General features: G+C 37.8%; 1 protein-coding gene across 1 annotated transcript in view; it reads left to right on the forward strand.

The window, feature by feature from the left end:
* Nucleotides 1-20,480, forward strand: part of LOC134749871 (potassium channel subfamily K member 18) — a 30,880-nt gene that overhangs the window by 8,258 nt on the left and 2,142 nt on the right. Inside the window, exons 3-8 of the mRNA XM_063684869.1 lie at nt 738-882; nt 6,013-6,149; nt 7,574-7,675; nt 8,734-8,834; nt 11,033-11,160; nt 15,533-15,718. Of these exons, the coding sequence (XP_063540939.1) occupies nt 738-882; nt 6,013-6,149; nt 7,574-7,675; nt 8,734-8,834; nt 11,033-11,160; nt 15,533-15,718 (799 nt within the window). The remainder of the gene's footprint in view (nt 1-737; nt 883-6,012; nt 6,150-7,573; nt 7,676-8,733; nt 8,835-11,032; nt 11,161-15,532; nt 15,719-20,480) is intronic.

The raw sequence follows: 20,480 nt of genomic DNA on the forward strand, positions 1-20,480 counted from the left end.
TCACCCTTACGTCGTTACTCTGCCACTGATTCGTACTAAGCGCTATGCATCCAGCTTTATCAAGCGAACGGCTAAGGAGTGGAATTCACTTCCTGCAAATATATTCCCAGTCCACTATAACTTGGATCTTTTTAAATCAAGAGTGAATAGACATCTTTTAGGTAAGCATGATCCATCCTAGACTGCTTCGGCACTTACCATCAGGTGAGATTGCGGTCAAATGCTTGCCTTTTTTTTTAATAAAAAAAAAAAGGTCTATGGAATCCTAGGCCAATTGGAGTTTTAGTTATTCGATCTGTTTCCGATATGATACTGATCTGTCAGTGTCAGAAGTGTCGTTTTTTAGTTGCAGAAATGTCACTTTTGACACAGAGAGATCAGTATCATATCGGATCCTGCCTTCCTTCCTTGTCGTCTCATAGCTGAGGGACGTGACGAATGTGGACACTCTTCACCAGTGCTCTCCAAGCCGCTCTGTCTTGGGCCCAGTGCATGCTAGACTGCAATGTGTATCATATCGGATACAGATCGAATAACTTAAACTCGAATTGGCCTGCCAGTCTAACCTAACTTGAATAGTAGAAAGTGAGGAGTGTTATAAGCGCCATATTTCATACAAATTTGACATTAATGGCGACATTGCCACACTTCGTTATTGCAAATGCAACGTAGAGTTAGCTTGGTCTGACTCTGTTTATGAACTTTTTTATGTAAAATACTTTATTTTTCTGTTACAGGTGCATTTATGTTTCGGGCGATAGAAGGTGCGAGCGAGATGGAGCGAGCGCACAACATGACTCTAGAGCGAGACAACACGGCGCAGTGTCTATGGCAGGACGTGCTCAAAGTCAACATATTTAATGACACATATCTTAAACACAGGTAAGAAACATACAAGAGTCCTAGTGTTTAAATTTTTAATTTGATTAGTTGTGTAATTTTCAAGCAAAAGGTACCACACACTTGCCATACGAATGTTCTGCCATTCGTATAAAGATACAAGAAAATTTCGTCCTTTTGGTAAGCGACAATGTGGTACATTTTGTAAAACGACACAGTTATTGACATTATATTTACGAACATTATACAACTTGCATTGCATCTCGCATACACCAATAATAATGTAGAAGTTTATGTGACTGCTACATAATGAAAATTAAAATACGAGTGTGTGGGCTCTCGCTCTCAGCTCGTTTCATAAAAACATTACACGAGTGTTTATAAGTAAGTACCTAATTATGTTCAGTTAGGTGCATAAATAGACTGTTTTATCTACCTATTATAAGCTCTATATGATGTGTTCAGGAACCGCACTTTACGACCGCCACAGCGGCGGTTGATCACATTGTTTGCATTAACATTTAATTTCGAATAAAACGTCATCTTTGTTTTTCAGATGTTCGAAATTTCGAATTTCATTAAATTCGAATGTCATTATTAAATCGATATCGCAATAATAACATCATCACAGATAATGTTCTAACATTTTTTATTTAGTTTTAGGCCAATCAAATTAGATCCAAAAAAGCGTTTTTTGGATCTAATTTGATTATTAATTAATTCCCAGCTAGCTGTATTCCTTAGATTACCAAACCACTCGATGTAGAAGAAATCCACCGTAAATTACAATGGCACTACCAGCAAGGTTTTGTGGACCAGACACGGTTGACAAGGAGTTTTCGGATGTTAACATGATTATACCAAAACTAAAGAAATTCAAAATGACGGCCATTTTTTACACATTTTGTTTAGGAATTCATATTATCTTTTAGATACTCAGATATCAATTTTCATCATGATTAGAGCAAACTTTCCATAGGACGCACCGTTTTCCAGCTACAAGTAAAAAAAACTGAAAAGGAGCAAAAAATTATGCACTTCTGGGATTGCACAAACTCGTACTACACGCATTTGGGACTTAATAAAGGTAAACATGAATTTCAGTTTGCTGGAAATTAATTATTCGAAAACACCTAATTTGATGGACCAACTTTATGCTGGCATAATAATAATATGTACTTGGAGTTTTGAATGATTCACGGTTAGTTTCACTAGACTTATATTGACCGGGATATAGACCGTGACCGTGATCGGGAGCTCATAAATAATACAAAAGGTAATCACGGTCTATATCCCGGTCAATATATATGTCTAGTAATATGTACTTATGCTAGAAAATTCATAAATAACTAATCAACTTCGCAAGCAACTGAAAAGAATTCCCTTAGCATACATTTGAAAACAACAAGCAATCGTACCGCATAGTTTAGCGAGTAATGCTTGCATCGGCATCCGAGCACTCGGGACTCGATAGAGCATTACATTCTCCACGTGACGGCATAATGGAGATCTTTATAGTGGGCATGCTTAGCATTTATTTATGAATTTAGACTTGTAGGGTTCAAAATCAGTTAAGAGGCAGAAATATATAAACACTAACTTTTTTCTCAAGTACATAACCCGTGAAGTGGCAGGAACCGCCTCGCCTACAATTTTGTATTTGATTAATTATTTCAAATAAAATCGAAATTACTTCAACTCTAATAAACGTATGCCACTTGAAAGGATAATATGGGGCATTTTCTATAAAAAGGGACCTGGCGCTTACGCCGCACAGCGTCGCGCGGCATTGTATTTATATCGGAGCATCGTTAATAATGGCGTAAGCGCCATCGACAATAAGGTCCCTTTTTATAGAAAATACCACATATATACTCTAGCTCGCGAATTTGTCTGCGCAGAATGATGATTGATAAAAACTATCTTATGTCCATCCCTGGCCCTCGAACTAACTCCATACCAAACTTCTAAATCGGTTCAGCGTTTAAATTGTGAAGAGGTAACAGACAGACAAACTCGCATTTATAATATTAGTAGGGATAAGGGCACGAAAGTTAGGTAGGTATTTGTATCCCTGTTGCTACGTATGTATATTTTTAGTTATACCTTACAGCAAAACGAATGTTAGTCGCTTCGGTTTTTTTAGATTTAGCACAAATTTTACAACGAGAAAGTGTGCCGGGGCCACGATAATGTCATATTTTAGAGGAATTTGATATTTATGAGAAATCCACACTATCTTAACAAATCGGTGAAGAGTTGAGTTGGACTGATTCTATTAGAAAATATAATTGAAGGCATGTTGACAAAAACAACATATTATGTTGTTTTTGTAAACATGCCTTCAACTACACTAGACATGAATTTACAGGAAACGAAAAAAACTAAATGTCTTCTTATATATTAGTTATTTGACATAAACATTGTATAGGCGATTTTAGTAAGTGGCCAGTAGTTCCGAAATATACGATTACACATTTCAAAGACCAGTATTTTCAGAAAAAAAATTGAAAAATGAGTTCTTCACTTATGCTGTTTTTGTAAAATTTTATTAGTTATGTTCTTTTTGTAAGAAAATAAAACAAGTTTCTATAGAAATTATGTTTTGTATTCTATCAGAGAGGTACAGATTTATCTTACTTAACTAGTGGATTTACTGATTTTGGACAATTGGGGTCATTTTTGGACACTATCTTTTGCTCTACGTGTAGATCCTGCTTAGACGAATGCTATGATACCAAAAACTGAAATCCGCACAAAATGTTAGTTGTTAAACTAAAATAAATGTCATATACGAAGGAAAAAATGACCAAAGCCTCCAGTGTCCAGAGCTGGAATCGAACCAGCGTACCCCGTTTACCGGACAGGTGCCTGAACCGCTCGGCTATCCGGCCACGGTGGCATGGGTCGAAATTTCCAAGTATAACAACCACAAATTAAAATATTTTCATAGAAAATAATTTCATTTGTTCTTAGAATGTTAGTTGTTGTTTTTGTAAAATTTACAAAAATATTTAATATGCCTTCAATTCTACAATTAGTAATAATAATTCTCCGAGCATTTCAAAACAACAAGCAATCGCATCACATAATTTAGCGAGCGATTTCGTCGGCATCCGAGCACTCGAGACTCAATGGAGCATTACATTCTCCACGTGACTTCGTAAACGAGAACTTTATGCCAAGTATTTCGTCAAGTATGGATTTAAAGAATTGTAACCATTAAGGTAATTACTATAATGAAAAGCTTTCGGTTTTTAAGTCACACAAAACCGCCGCGAAAAAGCCGTTCCAATACATTCAGATACAATAGTAGTTACGCTCTCATTTTAAAACGACTAGCTAGATTGCTCTGAAACTTTGTACTTACAATAGCATAAGATATATTTAGGTCTGTAATTAGTGTATGTAGCTTCAGATACCATAGTTAAAAAATACAGCGTATTTAAGTTTTTCATACAAAACTTGTTTTTGTTCTATTTCGTTTGTTTTACATATTAGAGCTAAAACTAATTATAGACTTTTTTTTTTCTTTATTAAAGAGCTTTATCGCTTAGCGATTATGTCGCTCCATATAGTCATCATACAATCACACTCACTTACGATTACTAAGGCCTATATTTACTAGCTTAAACAGTGCTCTGGCCTCGTCCGACAATGGAGAACTAGTTGTATATAGACTTAGATAAGTGCATAATACTTTTATTGCTGAAGGAACGGGATTGAAAATATATTGACCTTTGTAGTTGTACGTGGTATTCGAAGTAAATACACAGATTTATTTTTACAAGATATAGCTAGAAGAAGTAGCTAACTAGCTAAGCGGTTGAGCTAGTTAAAGTTATCTACACACGCACCTTTTTTTCTGCAGAATTGAGTTATTTCCAACTTGTTATCGACAGTCGTTTGTAGAGATTCGATACTATTCATTTTTTTTTATTTTTTACATTAAAATCTAAACGCATTGTCTTTGGATAAAACTCATGAGTTAGGTACATAGGTACAATCATGCACGCTTATTATTTTACTGTTAATTTAAATAGGTAATGTAAAACCTACAAAATTGGCGACGAAGTCTTTATTCGTCGAAGGCTTAATGTCGCGCCCGATATGGTCCAACCGGACCGGTACATGTTCGGTCAGTTGATCCGTGTTAGTCTACTTAATGTTATGTACTCATGTTATGTTCTTATGTCGTCATATTGTATCTCTTTTTGTATTAGTTTGTGTAAACTATGTGTAATTTTATTTTTCGCCATATTTTATGTCTCTTTCTTTTATGTTGCTTTCTTTTTGTCTGTTACCTTCCGTGATTCTCACCTGATGGTCTCATCGGAAGATCAGCGCTGGAAGTCGCCAGCAGACACTTTATTTTCACTATGTTCTTTAAATGTAAGTCTATTGTCTGTGTGTTTACGAATAAAAAATATTCTATTCTATTCTATTCTATTCTATTCTATTCTATTCTATTCTATTCTATCCTATTCTGTTCTGTTCTGTTCTGTTCTGTTCTGTTCTGTTCTGTTATGTTCTGTTCTGTTCTGTTCTGTTCTGTTCTGTTCTGTTCTGTTCTGTTCTGTTCTGTTCTATTCTATTCTATTCTATTCTATTCCATTCTATTCGGAGGCTCGAGTCCCCTTAAGTGAAGATTAAAAAAGACTTGACTGGACTTAAAAGATTCAGAAGTTTTTGAAGCGAGGGTAGAAACGAGTCGAGTGCTTCAAAAGACTCAAAAGACTCGTTTTCCTACCAACACTACTCACTGCCTAGTTTATGTTAACGGCTTTGGTTTATTGCGGATCTCTTCAATTCTAATCTAAATTGAATAGGGTCATTGTGCTAGTTTCCGTCCATGCTCTAGGTTAATTTTTAATTTTCTTCGTGCGAAATATCATTTCATTTCATTTCATTTATTGCACAGTCATGATACATAAAATAAGGTGTTACAAATAAAGTTAGTAAATTCATGACACCCTGTTAGGGCACAACAACAATGTTTAACTTACTATCTAATACCTATTCATATTATCATTTTTATAAATATCTACTCAACTAGAGAACAAATCAAATTATGTACAGTGCAGAAATGTAGGTTTATATTCAAATTTCGTCAAGTGGACGAAAATTCGATCCGGACGAAAACTAGCACAATGACCCTATATTTCTTTTCAGGATAAGCATCACAATTCATCAGTATCAAGACAAAGTGGTGCACGCAGTAAAACGAGGTTGGGACGGTGGCCGATCTTCAAGGCAGTGGTCCTTCTCGTCCGCCTTCCTGTATTCCCTCACTGTAATTACAACCATAGGTACGAGCAAAGATCCCCGTCATAGAGAACTCCGTAATAGATGGATACAGTCTAAGGAAAAAACGTGCCTCGAAAATCACGAAAATATGGTTATCGATCAAATGGCGCCACTACCTTTGGCCTACTTTCGTATAGAGGGCGTTGACGGTTTCGTTTGTTATTTAACAATTTTAACGCATATCAGTGAAAGAACATGGGTCAAAATCATATATAAATTAATAATGCAAATAAAAAATCATTTATCCATATTTAAATACATTTTATCGTGTTTTTAATCTTCATTTTTACTTTCAAAGTGATAGATGGCAGTGAATTTACTGTGGTTACAAAATTTACTATGACAGTACCGCTCTATCCTATTATATCGTCTTTTGATCGTGTGAGAGATGATTGGTACAGTAAGCAGAATAATACAATGAAAGTGGCCTTAATTATAGTCAACTAGCTTTTGCCCGCGACTTCGTCTGCGTGGACCTAGTAACAGCAGCTAAAGTAAGTATAGCGCCTGGAAAAATTCTCACAGCAATCATTCAATTTGAGCATATTATGCACACAAATTAGCAGGCACTTCATTAATTATCTCAATTCCACCCCGCTTTTTACTTTCTTAAGGGATGATTTTCGGGATAAAAACTATCCTATGTCCTTCTCAGGGACTCAACCTATCTCTATGCCAAATTTCATCTAAATCGATTCAGCGGTTTAAGCGTGAAGATGGAACATACAGACAGAAAGACAGACAGACTTTCGCATTTATAATATTAGTATGGATGTAGAATATTTTCACTTGGACTTACTGGCATAACAAAATTTGTATTTTGTAACAAAGCGAGATAATGGCCATGCTTTTTAATGCTTAAACTTACCTATATGCCTGAAGAAGTTGATGATAGCAGGCACTTTTAACTGGCTGCAAACTGCAGAGTTAGCTTGGTCCGTCTCTAGCAAGATGGTGACTAGACTTATATTGACCGGGATATAGACCGTAATTACCTTTTTGTATTATTTATGAGCTCCCGATATTTGGACGCAATGAGGGCTATCGTTTTTTTGTTCACCAGTTGGCGCCTCTGTTGATGGTGGACCAAAAGACTAAAGAACAGCTGTCTGTCATTGAAGTGACAAGTGACATTTGACATTTCGAAGTATGGAAAAAACCACCATCTACACTAGCGCCCCTAGCGGCGAATTCATACGCGTTAGCCCTCATTACATGCATCATGTTCACGGATGACTGAAGATAGCGGGTGGGTGTCAAAGTTGTGTAGACCGCGCTCGGTCTACCCTCATTTTTGCGCGTCGGCTGCGTTCGCTTTCAACGTTACCATCGGTCGCATTCACACTTGTTGGTCTATATCCCGGTCAATATAAGTCCAGTGAAACTAACCGTGAATCATTCAAAACTCTAATGTTTCCTTGTGCAGGGTACGGGCATCTGTCTCCACGCACGAGCTGGGGCAAAGTGACCACCATTCTGTATACTCTGCTGGGAATGCCTCTGTTTCTGCTGTACCTCGCTAATGTCGGTAAGTCTTAAATATTCGTTTTTAGGGTTCCGTACCCAAAGGTTAAAAGGACCCTATTACTAAGACTCCGCTGTCCGTCTGTCCGTCTGTCTGTTATCAGGCTGTATCTCATGAACCGTGATAACTAGACAGTTGAAAATTTTCATAGATGATGTATGTTGCCGCTATAACAACAAATACTATAGTACGGAACCCTCGGTGGGCGAGTCCGACTCGCACTTGGCCGGTTTTTGTAAAATGCCGTGTTTGCAATATTTTTATTGGTATATGAAAATATTTCCAATTCTCCAAAACGGTTACCAGCAGCTCTTTGAAAATGTCGTAGACTTAAAATTTTAACTAAATAGACTGCGATCATAAAGTTGACATTGTACACATACAGTTGATATGGTACTGAGATTTCAATCGAAAGACATTTACATAACTAAAAACTAAAAACTTTTGTTACTTAAACCGATTTTGATGTAGAACGTATTAATCGATTTGTTGTGTAGTACATACAGAGGCTACTTAACTGATTACGATTAAATTTAATTGATTTGACGGCTTTCAAGCGACGCTGCGCAAGCGCTGCGCCGAGACGATCGGCAGAGTCCGCGACAGCTTCCTGAGCGTTGTAGGGGGGAGGTGGGACAGTGGCCTAATCAGGCACTGGTCCTCGCTTCACTTAGTGTTAGGTACTAATATAGTTATTTAAGTATTTTCTTGTTACTAACAAACTATGTGCACTTATTCGTCTGAAATTAATGCAAATGCATTATTTTTATTTTATTTTATTTTTACTTTATTTTTAGTTAATATTGTCTTCGGTTACCGCGATAGTTACTCATGAAATAAAACTATGAAAACGGATTATATCGCGTATATTGAATTTATAATACATCCCGACGTTTCGAACTCTTTACAGCGTTCGTGGTCAACGGGTGGTCGGGATGTATTATAAATTCAATATACGCGATATAATCCGTTTTCATAGTTTTATTTTATTTTTAGTTGTTTTTTTTTTTTTAGCTTTTTATTATAAAAATTTTCTTAGCGTAGATTGGACTGTGTTGCAGGAGAGCTACTAGCACGGTGGTTTAAATGCATCTACGCACTGGTGTGCCTGTGCCGCGGTTGTCCAGGGTTCACCAGGAGACGAGTCATCAGGATACGTCAGGTAATGATGCGTTGGTGTGCCTGTGCCGCGGTTGTCCAGGGTTCACCAGGAGATGAGTCATCAGGCTACGTCAGGTAATGATGCGTTGGTGTGCCTGTGCCGCGGTTGTCCAGGGTTCACCAGGAGATGAGTCATCAGGCTACGTCAGGTAATGATGCGTTGGTGTGCCTGTGCCGCGGTTGTCCGGGGTTCACCAGAAGACGAGTCATCAGGCTACGTCAGGTAATGATGCGTCGGCAGCTGAAATTAACGCTGTAATTCAAATTATTGGCTGTATGGAAAGTATTCAAAGCGTTAGAGCGTTTTCACACAGCCCGATCCAATATCGGATGTCGGATGACCTTTAGAAAAAACAGCTGCTTGAAAATGTCCTATGGTATAAAGTCCTTAGTCCTAGTCCCTGGACGGCTATGAGAACCTATAAGTCCATCCTAGAGGAGCCGAAAATCACCACACGGCTCTCTATAATATGTCAAGAACGCGCACTCAGCTTTTTTGGACATATCATGCGGTCTAAGAAGCATGACCTAGAAAGGCAGATTATCTTGGGTCAAATGGATGGCAAGCGCGGGCGAGGAAAAGCACCCACGAGATGGTCTGATGGTGTGAAGAGGGTGGTTGGCGGCAATATGCAGTGCGTGACTCATATGGCTTATGACCGCACACTATGGAGACGGAGCATACATGGTCGCGATCCTCAGCAATGAGGGACCGAGGAAGAAGAAGATAAAGTCCTTTTATTTTAACAACAACAACAACAATTTGCTTTGCTTGTTTGTAGTCGTATCCGACATCCGATATCACATCGATGTGGCAATGCTCTTTAAAAGTGTGTTAAGTGTGCAAAGTATGTGATTACACATGCCGTGATTTTAACGGGCTCCAATATTCAGAATACTTAACGTAATTATTTAAAATAACTTATTGTGGTAGAGTAAGCTAAACTTCCGCGGAAGAGCAAAATATACTCCATGCACTCAGTCTCAACGACAAACTTTTTTTATCATTTATTATTTTTCCCTTTTTCAAACAAAATCCGACGTGTAACGTAAAAGCGTCAGGTACTTTTACCGATAGGAACAAAATAATAAAAGCTAGTGTTACAAAATACAGGCCACCGAAGATTCTTTTTGTAGTCTGCTAAAAGCGATGCCATGTAAATCCTGTACAAACTAGATCTGTAGAAAAACAAATACGCAAACCGGCAAATAAACAGTGGCCGAAATAGAGAAATGGCCGCGGAACAAACGAATTGAATAAATTTGAGGCCCGATTTGTCGCCCAGAGCATGAATATATTCCAACTTTCCCAACCTCTTATCTAAACTTGACAAAGCATTTGAAAACCAACATCACCTTGTATAGATTAAGGTTGAATTTCTGATGATGATTTTGAGTGAAATACGAGGTGCATGGGGTATTTTTTCCGAGTTTGCCCGACTCCCGCACTATTGGTTTTCCAAACTGCTTTCTATGTCAGTTGATAAATATAAGGGCTATTTGCTTTGTGTGCGGGAAGTCGTGATCAGAAATGATAAAGCACGTTGCTAGTGAATTTAATGGGGTAATTATTATTCCGTCTTCTTTGGACCCAATGCGAATAAAAAACGTATATTTACGGGGCCCACCACCGAGGCTGCTCGTAATATTACTGAGATTCGTGGTACTTATTTTTGAAATAGCTTTTGATATTTAGGTACTTACCAGTCGACGGTGACTTGCGCTCACAAGATGAGCCCCCACAAAAAGCGACATCTAGGATGGCTCAAATGCAACACCGTTGTGAGTGGCGCTGGGGTGTCGAGAGGTGTGCGCCGCTTTCTATTTCTACCCAGTAGCTCTTACAGCCACTGTGCCAACTCGCGTCTTACGCATATTTTACTTCCACCCCTGGAGATTATAACTGACGACTCCACTCTGGCCGGCCGGTGAAGATTATGTCAAATTCTTTTATAGCCTACTTTAATGTCCCACTGCTGAGCAAAGGCCTTCTCTTTCTCCACTGCCCTGTTAAGGTACGGCAAAACATCATAGTTAATTACATATAAGTAGATACTTACGCTATTTTGCCGTAACAGGGCAGACTGTGGGCACGTAATCCCACCAAATTTTACCCCGTCGACAGCCATCTGTGGTGTCCCGTGGTCCCCCTCAGTAGCATTCCGCGGCAAGTTTTTTAAATGTTTTTTTTTTTTTCAGTTGGAGCTGAGCGATGCAGAGAGCATCGAATGCCCGGAGCACTGGAGAAGGCGGGCGCCAGTTGTGTACGAATCTGATGATACTGCGGACTATGGGCCACCGATACCGCATCCATATAACTTTGCGAGGTACGTAAACTCTCCCAGCTATACTTATTATAGATATGGATATGAGGTGGCGTCTCTTATAGTTTGTCAAAGGACTGTCTCATTTCAAACATAGACAGAGATGATCATACTATCTTTGTCTAACACTAGTACTAGCACCCAAAAGAAAAGGATGAGTATACTTAATATTGTCTTCGGTTACCGCGATAGTTACTCATAAAATAAAACTATGAAAACGGATTATATCGCGTATATTTAATTTATAATACATCCCAACGCGAATATATGCGATATAATTCGTTTTCATAGTTTTATTTCATGACTATACTTTTTTTGTTCTTATTTACTGACAATTTGGTTTGACCAACTATAAATATCTTTATCGCACATTTTACACGAAACTTTTGCCATAGTTACTTTAAAAACAACAAAACAAATAATTTTTTTACTTACAAAATAATTAAAAGATAAACTGTACGTCAAATGGCCGCAAATGAGAACTTTTTTCACACATGTACGCATCCGTAGTTTTTTTTTAATTCAGAGACAAACAAGAGTCGGGTTCGATTGCCATATATCGGTCGATAACAACTAATATGTGAGATTTGTCAAAATTGTATGCAATTGACATTTCATTTCGAATAAAACGTCATCTCGATTGATATTAGAATAGGGGTCCAATCAAATTGCTTTCTTTTCAGAGATGTTCGAATTTTGAATGTCATTACGAAATCGATTTTGATAATGAAGCTACCTATTACAACATTTTCACAGATAAGAAATTTGTTGTAACAAAACAGTTTTTTTTACGGATTTTGAAGGCATTATATTTTTATGAATTGATATGTGTGTAGATAAAGAAATTAAGGTATTTTAAATTTAGGTTATTTGACAGATAAAATTATTGAATGAAACATGTCGACTACAAAACTCACCACACCAAACCAAAACCAAACTCTCGTTTTAATGTTATTCATATATAAAATAGCCTGATAGTGAAAAACGCTGATTAAGAAGTTTGGATTTTCCCTAAGAATAGTCAGAATTTAATACGAGTCCCACATAACCCCTGTTGATTCACCTTGCACAGGTAGTATGGGTAACAATATGACCACATCGTTAAAAAAAGGCCCTCAGAATATTACCAACAAAAAATGTTAGCCACTAGGTTATAGCAAAGATAGATATAACTCCGTAATAGATGGATACAGTCAAACGAAAAAACGTGCCTCGAAAATCACGAAAATTTGATTCTCGATCAGATGGCGCCACTAGTTTTGGCCTACACTCGTATAGAGGGCGTTGACGGTTTCGTTTGTTATTTAACAATTTTAACGCATATCAGTGAAAGAACATAGGTCAAAATCATATAAAAATAATTAATGCAAAAAAAAAACTATCCATATTTAAATACATTTTAACGTATTTTTTTAAATCTTCATTTTTAGTTTTAAAGTATGCCGATAGATGGCAGTGAATTTACAGTGGTTACAAAATTTACTATGACAGTACCGCTCTATCTTATTATATCCTCATTGGTTATAGTTAGAAAAACTTGATAGTAACTTAAATGCTAATGTCATAAAGCAGATTACTAAGAAGCTTAAGTCAGCCCTATATAATGAATTTATAACATTAATTCTATCAACAGATTTAATAAAGCTTAAGGCAACTTCATTGTTATATGTTAATTTCGACGAATATATTGCTCCTATCAATGAGGATATAATAAGATAGAGCGGTACTGTCATAGTAAATTTTGTAACCACTGTAAATTCACTGCCATCTATCGACATACTTTAAAACTAAAAATGACAATTTAAAAAAATACGTTAAAATGTATTTAAATATGGATAAATTATATTTTTATTTGCATTAATTATTTTTATATGATTTTGACCCATGTTCTTTCACTGGTATGCGTTAAAATTATAAATAACAAACGAAACAGTCAACGCCCTCTATACGAGTGTAGGCCAAAACTAGTGGCGCCATCTGATCGAGAGTCAAATTTTCGTGATTTTCGAGGCACGTTTTTTCCTTAGACTGTATCCATCTATTACGGAGTTATATCTATCTTTGCTCCTATCGATCTGCCGCCTCTTTTATAAGTCATATCGTGATATACCTTAGTTAATCTTAGTCAGATCATGAAATGACGGCATTTCATGATATGCGTAGGAATATCTCAATGAAATTATTTTACGATGCGCCCGGTATGAAGCTAGGAATATCAACGAATGCAATTTGTATGATCGATCTGCCGCCTCTTTTATTAGGCATGATATGCCTGGGTTAATCTTAGTCAGATCGTGAAATGGCGGCGTTTCATGATATGCCTAGGAATATCTCGATATGCCCTATTTTACGATTTGCCGCCGACATATACAATAACGCGATAGCGTACATTAGGTCTGAAGAACTCTTAAAAGTCATATTATCCTGTTAATCGTTACTAATATCTAATTTCACTATGTACGTCATCATACTTAAGGGGCTGTCAACACCCAATGTCCCTGAAATTAATGTTACTTAAGCAGTTTTTTAAGAAAAACTATTTGTTTAAGTAAAGAAAAAAATTAATAGTTATTCATTATATTTCAAAGACCGTGGCCGTCCTACAAGTTCGAATAATATCCATACTGGATTTTTCCAAGAAAACAGCGTCAATATTTTTATTTTTGCCTTTACTTATGGATAAGTATTTCAATCTTACCGTCATTTTCCAATAAATTTTCTTTCATCTTCCCCACAAAATCGTCGCAAATTTACCACCAATCGGATATTAATTCTTATTTGAAAGCGTTAGAGCTTAACAAAAGAACATCACACAATCGGACGAGTGGCTCAAGCATAGACTACTTCCGACAGACTCCGTTTTAAGGATGACTCAAGCTAAAGTTGTGTTGTTGTTGTGTGCCCTAGGATATACAACAACACAACAACAACAAGCTAAAATGGTCCGGGTCTGGGTCGAGGTGTCCGTCCGACACTTCGTTTTCCATAGAAAGCATCATGGGATCACTGGTCACCCATTATAGAAAACGAAATGTTGGTATTTAAATCAGGTGTAAGGGGATAAGGGAAAAGATAGCACCATCTATACTATTAATTGACTACAAATTTTTAGTAATTAAAAGAAAAGCGGAAAAATTCTCCGCTTCGAGCAAGACTCGGACTTGTGACCTTTCGAAACACGGCCGGATCGCTCTTAACCAACTGAGGTACGGATCGTAAATTCGTAACCAGAACCACGCGGAAGTGGAATCTTTACGGAAAAGGAAGGAATTTCCTTTTTGTTTTACACGCCTTAGGGACACGCAGTCTTGCATAGCAACATCTATTGTAAGAATGTTTTATCTTAAAGACCCGGGCCAAGTTATAAGTATATTAAGAATACTTATACACCAGTAACAATGGGCTGACCCCATACTAAACTTTACTAATTTAATTTAATTAATTGATTTTACTACTACGAGTAAAAGTAGTAAAGTTTACAGGCGAACGCAACAAAAATCACGCTCTCGTGCAAAATTAATGGGAGCGCCAATGTGTAGTGACCACGAGGTTTCATATAGGTACGCTTCATCTAATAGGGAAGTGGTCTGCCGGTTCAAGGGTTTGGGTCTCAGGGTTAATCGGCCTAAAGACCCCTAATGGACGATCTGAACACTTTAAATGGGACAATGGGATCCTTTAAATGGCCTAATGTGGCTGAATGGGACAGTTATAGTTTTATAATGACAGTGACGTATATAATAACTAATTTTTAGAACATATGAAAAACAGCAACAATGTTATACAGCATGAATTTTAAGGAAAATATCAAAAATAATTGGTAATAAATTTCATATTGCGGGCAGTATTGAAACTGGACTAAGTGAGGATTTTTTTATGATCTGGGAGTCATGGAAGGCAAACGATTACAAGGATCTCCTGTTGATAAGCAATTACTAATTACCATAGCCCATGGACACCTGCAACTAGAAGGGTTGGAAGTACGTTGTCGGCCTTGAATTGAAATGAAAAATATTTATTTTCAGGCAACTATTGGGCATAGATAAATACTATAAAACTAGCGTACATATTATATAATATATCTTAAATACTAAAAACACACGCTATGGCTGCGATACACTTCGCAACCCCGCAATGTCAGAGGGCCGTGGAACCGCCGAAACTTGCCACCCTTCGGCTAAAACTCATCCTTGGTGAAGGTCGCTAGACGTTCAGTCGGAACGCTCACCACAAATTGAAATTCGCATTGTGTCGAGATTCCAAATTCACGACTCTCAGGGCGAATCCAGACTTTACTCGTATATACTTAACGATGTCCTCGACGTTCGTGGTCCTCGATCTTTAAAAAAAACTTAAAATTGACTATTTTTTACAGGAGGCCAGACTACCTACGTAGCGCATCCATGCCGGTTCCCCGCGTCCCGCGCGCAATGCAACCCGCGATGCAACTGCGCCGGTGGTCCGAACCTCCTGAAAGTGTGTCCAGTGACTTCAGCTATGTGACCTTCGACGCTCAGAACATTACTGTTCCCATCAGCGTCTGTGTAGCCATCATGGTTGGGTATGTACAGTCTAAGCATTCCAGCAAGCAGACAAGTATTCCAGCAAGCAGACAAGTATTCCAGCAAGCAGACAAGTATTCCAGCAAGCAGACAAGTATTCCAGCAAGCAGACAATTATTCCAGCAAGCAGACAAGTATTCCAGCTAGCATTTTAAAACCTACAAGTCGCTTTCAGGTCAAAACTTTTTCTTTAAAAGTATTGCAACTATAATTTCAGTTTCAATATTCAACAAACTTTGTTAATTTTAGCTTTTTATCCTATATATCGTTACCTAGCGCTATATATTGCAGATCTATCAGTACGTAATATAGTAATCTGTGGACGATGTTGTTGGTCTCTCACTTTCTTATTGTTTGTACTCTATTTCTGTTCCTAAACCCTGTGTGTTACTGTTTCTTGTCCCAAATAAATTAAAAAAAAAAAAAAAAATGTCGAAATAACACATGTACAAAAATTATAATAAAATAAAAATACAAAATATACAACTAACACTAAATTAACAATACAAAATACACAACTAACACTAAATTGCATAATCAGAGATAAAAGAAGAAATAATAATAATAAAATTAAATGCAAATTTCACAAAAAAACAATAATTAAAACTCATACGAATGTCTATATTTATGAAAATCATTTAAGGTTAAATTTACTGTAGAAATCTCTAACGGTAAACAATGCCTTAACGGTAAATAATAATCATATAAAGAACTGCTTGGTTACCAGGGATTGTTCTAAATCCAAAATATTTATTTTATACTGAACCATAAATGCAACTAACCCCCTGGTGTTGCGGGTGTCCATGGGCGGCAGTAATCGCTTACCATCAGGTGATCCGTCTGCTCGTTTGCCTCCTATTTCATAAAAAAAAACACAAAACCCAAAACCCGAAAAATTCCACTCCACTATTATAAGCAAAGCTAATTCAATGTTGTTGCCTTATAACAAAATCACAACTCTGAAGATGTTTCCATATTTATAGAAACGTAGGGCAGGAAATGAATGCAAAAAAAAGTTATAGAGGGAAATGCTTGGAACCTAATAAAACTTATAACAAATTAAATCACTTTTCATTTTGTACAAGTGGCCATGTCGCTCAGACGCATAGTTTCCGAGATATAATCGAAAAACCGAAAAATGTAACCTTCAAACCCCCCTCTCCCCTCAGCACCAGGGTTACGGTCGGGGACTTTTGATATGTTCATCTCCTAACTAGTCCAAACAAAGCTACGACGTCAAAAATTGTGTTCCTAGCATTTCCCTCTATACCTTCTTATTGGCCTAACGGTCGATATGACATGTCACTTCTTAGAGGATACAACCAAATGGAGTAGCCAGGCGTTCCCCTCTAACGAAAACAGGCGGTCAATGGTCATACACAATATATGGACTGCCGTTTATCTGACATGGCTGTTTTTACATTACGTATACACTTGACGTGCCCCTCCCCCGCAAAAATCGGCAGACTGTTTTGTGCAGAAAATTACAGACAAGCCGTCTCCGTTTTGTTAGGGTTCCGTACCCAAAAGGTAAAAACGGAACCCTATTACTAAGACTTCACTGTCTGTCTATCCGTCTGTCTGTCACCAGGCTGTATCTCATGAACCGTGATAGCTAGACAGTTGAAATTTTGACAGATGATCTATTTCTGATGCCGCTATAACAACAAATACTAAAAACAGAATAATATAAATATTTAAGTGGGGCTCCCATATAACAAACGCGATTTTTTTGCCGTTTTTTGCGTAATGGTACGGAACCCTTCGTGCGCGAGTCCGACTCGCACTTGGCCGGTTTTTTATTAATATTATCCTCTAAGTGTCACTTCGAAGTAAGCAAGGTGAACAGCAAAACTAATATACCGACTGCCAATTTCATAGGTGGTTACCAACGCGGTGGGTAGCGCAGCCTGTTCACTGCTAAAATTAGCCAAGGTGTAGTAAAAAGTTTTATTATAAACTGAAAGAAAAACACAAATCTAAATATTTAGTTAATTCTCATGTTTTTAAAGAATAAAGAGGGTCTTGTGTGATATTAAATAATTTGTAAAAAAAACCGGCCTAGTGCGAGTCGGATTCGCGCACCGAGGGTTCCGTACTTTTTAGTATTTGTTGTTACAGCCAAAGATAGACATAACTCCGTAATAGATAGATACAGTCTAAGGAAAAAACGTGCCTCGAAAAAAAAAAAAAAATGATTCTCGTTCAGAGGGCGCTACTAGTTTTGGCCTACTGTCGAATAGATGGCGTTGACGGTTTCGTTTGTTATTTAACAATTTTAACGCATATCAGTGAAAGAACATGGGTCAAAATCATAAAAATAATTAATGCAAATAAAAAAAATCATTTATCTATACATTTTATCATATTTTTATAAATCTTCATTTTTAGTTTTAAAGTGTGTCGACAGATGGCAGTGAATTTACTGGGGTTACAAAATTTACTATGCGAGTACCGCTCTAGTATAAGTTACTCTATGTTATAGCGGCAACAGAAATACATCATCTGTGAAAATTTCAACTGTCTAGCTATCACGGTTCATGAGATACACCCTGGTGACAGACAGACGGACAGACGAACAGACGGACAGCGGAGTCTTAATAATAGGGTCCCGTTTTTACCCTTTGGGTACGGAACCCTTAAAAGTCAAATTGTTTTGAGATGCACGCGATCACCCAGACGATCGTCAAAACTAGTTCAAAACCATAAGAAATTGTTAAATTGGGTCGACCTTTAAAAGTGCCCGTTTAAGAGCCCTTCAACGTGCTCACTAGCAGGAGTAGCAGGCAGGGAGGACAACATCATGCTTGAATAAGGGTTAAACCTTTTAGACATAGACATAGAACATTTTTATTCAACATCACATGAAATGGCAGTTAACAGACAGCGTAGTACATTTTTTACAAATAAATCTTAAATTTAGACATAAAAAACTAAGAAATTAAGTTGCATATATCAGAGAGAAATATTCATATCATTTGATATTTACCAGTCGCTTTTCGGTGAAGGAAAACATCGTGAGGAAACCGGACTGATCCTAACAAGGCCTAGTTCCCCCTCTGGGTTGAAAGGTCAGATGGCAGTCGCTTTCGTAAAAACTAGTGCCTACGTCGATTCTTAAGATTAGTTGTCAAGCGGACCCCAGGCTCCCAGAAGCCGTGGTAAAATGCCGGGATAACGCGAGGAAGAAGGATATCAGAGAGAAATATTCATGCGTGTTAAATAGGAGCCAGCCTCAGCATAATGTTGCAGTGTATTTACTATAACGCTGGTTTTCAGGCAGACTCTTGATACATTATCCCTTACTCGCTGTTAGTCGCTTTTGAATACACAATAATAGTTTGTACGTTGCTGGATTCGTCAATCCATGCGTCCAAAGTGAACACGGCCGTTTTGTTTTGAGTTCATAGATCTACGAATCCAGCAACATAAAAACTAGTTTGATGTATTCAAAAGCTATTAAATTTAAAGTATAGTACGTAGCGGCCCCCTTTCTGAAATATCCATCGTTAAATTAAAAAAAAAAACAATTATTTAGCAGTGGCGCTAGTGAGCACGTTGATGGGCTCTTTACATATATTAACTGCCGGTTTAACCCTTATTCAAACATGTTGTCCTCCCTGCCGCTATCTAGAAATCCAATAAGTCTCTCACGGTTGAATGCATTCGTTTTTATAATGGAATCGAGCGAGCTTACAGAAAGTTCAAATGGCCCCGCATCGATTAACCCCCCCCCCCTCTTTGTTCCACAAATGGGGGAAAAAAGGCTAACGCGACTTGAGAACTCGTTATCTTAGAGGCTAGAACGTTGTTGGCGAGTTAAAAATATAGCCGATGCCGTTATGCCGTTTACTCGTTCTGCAGGTGCTCATTGTACGGATCAGACTAGGTACAGTCAAGTGCAAAAATAGGGGTGCATATAGTGATTGCAATCCGGATTATTCGAAGTTCAAAAATCCGGATTTCGGAGCGTTTGAAAATCCGGATTTTGAAAAAAAAAAACGGTTTTCGGATTTTTTCCATTTGACCTATGACCTTGACCTTGTATGACATTTTACCTTGAATAACTTTTGACGCGCCCACGATCTATGCGTAGATTTTTAAGAGAACCTTTAATACGTCATAACGAAGGTGTAAACGAGGAGTTTCCAGCTTATTATCTCACATTCCGAGGTTGACCCCCTTTTTAGGCTTAAAATGACTGGCCCATTTCTTAAAATCCGGATTGAATCCGATCTTCGAATTTCGGTCAAACCAAAATCTAAAAATCCGGATTTAAAAAATGTTCACGGATTTGCAATCGCTAGGTGCATATAAGTCACTCAAAAATATGTCTCATAGTTCTTAATTCGCTTGATCTCTCTCTCTCTCCTCTCCTGACCGATTTCGGCCACAGCGACTGCATTATAGGTATATGTCTAGGAGCGGGAACTCAGCTGGTCCGCCCGCTCGTGCGCCCTCATGTGACTGTAGTATCCAATCTTCGTCTGCAGTGCTCGTCCACATCGAGGGCATGTCAGGACTCCGTCAACGTAGTGATAGGTTGGCTGTAGGTGGTCGGGCCTTTAGAGCAGCTTACTGTCAAGGTCTACCCTCCTCGAAGCGGAAGTGGAGACGGTTGGTGCAATCGAAGGTTGATGATTTTGAATTCGCTGATATAAGTCGATGTTGCGAACGCAACCTTTTATGTGTATAATGCAGTAGCAAAACGCAGCCGTCGGGCTCGCTTACTATGCGGAGGCTTATTTAAATGCACCAATA

This window comes from Cydia strobilella, chromosome 19, assembly GCF_947568885.1.
Source record: "Cydia strobilella chromosome 19, ilCydStro3.1, whole genome shotgun sequence".
Lineage (NCBI taxonomy): Eukaryota > Metazoa > Arthropoda > Insecta > Lepidoptera > Tortricidae > Cydia > Cydia strobilella.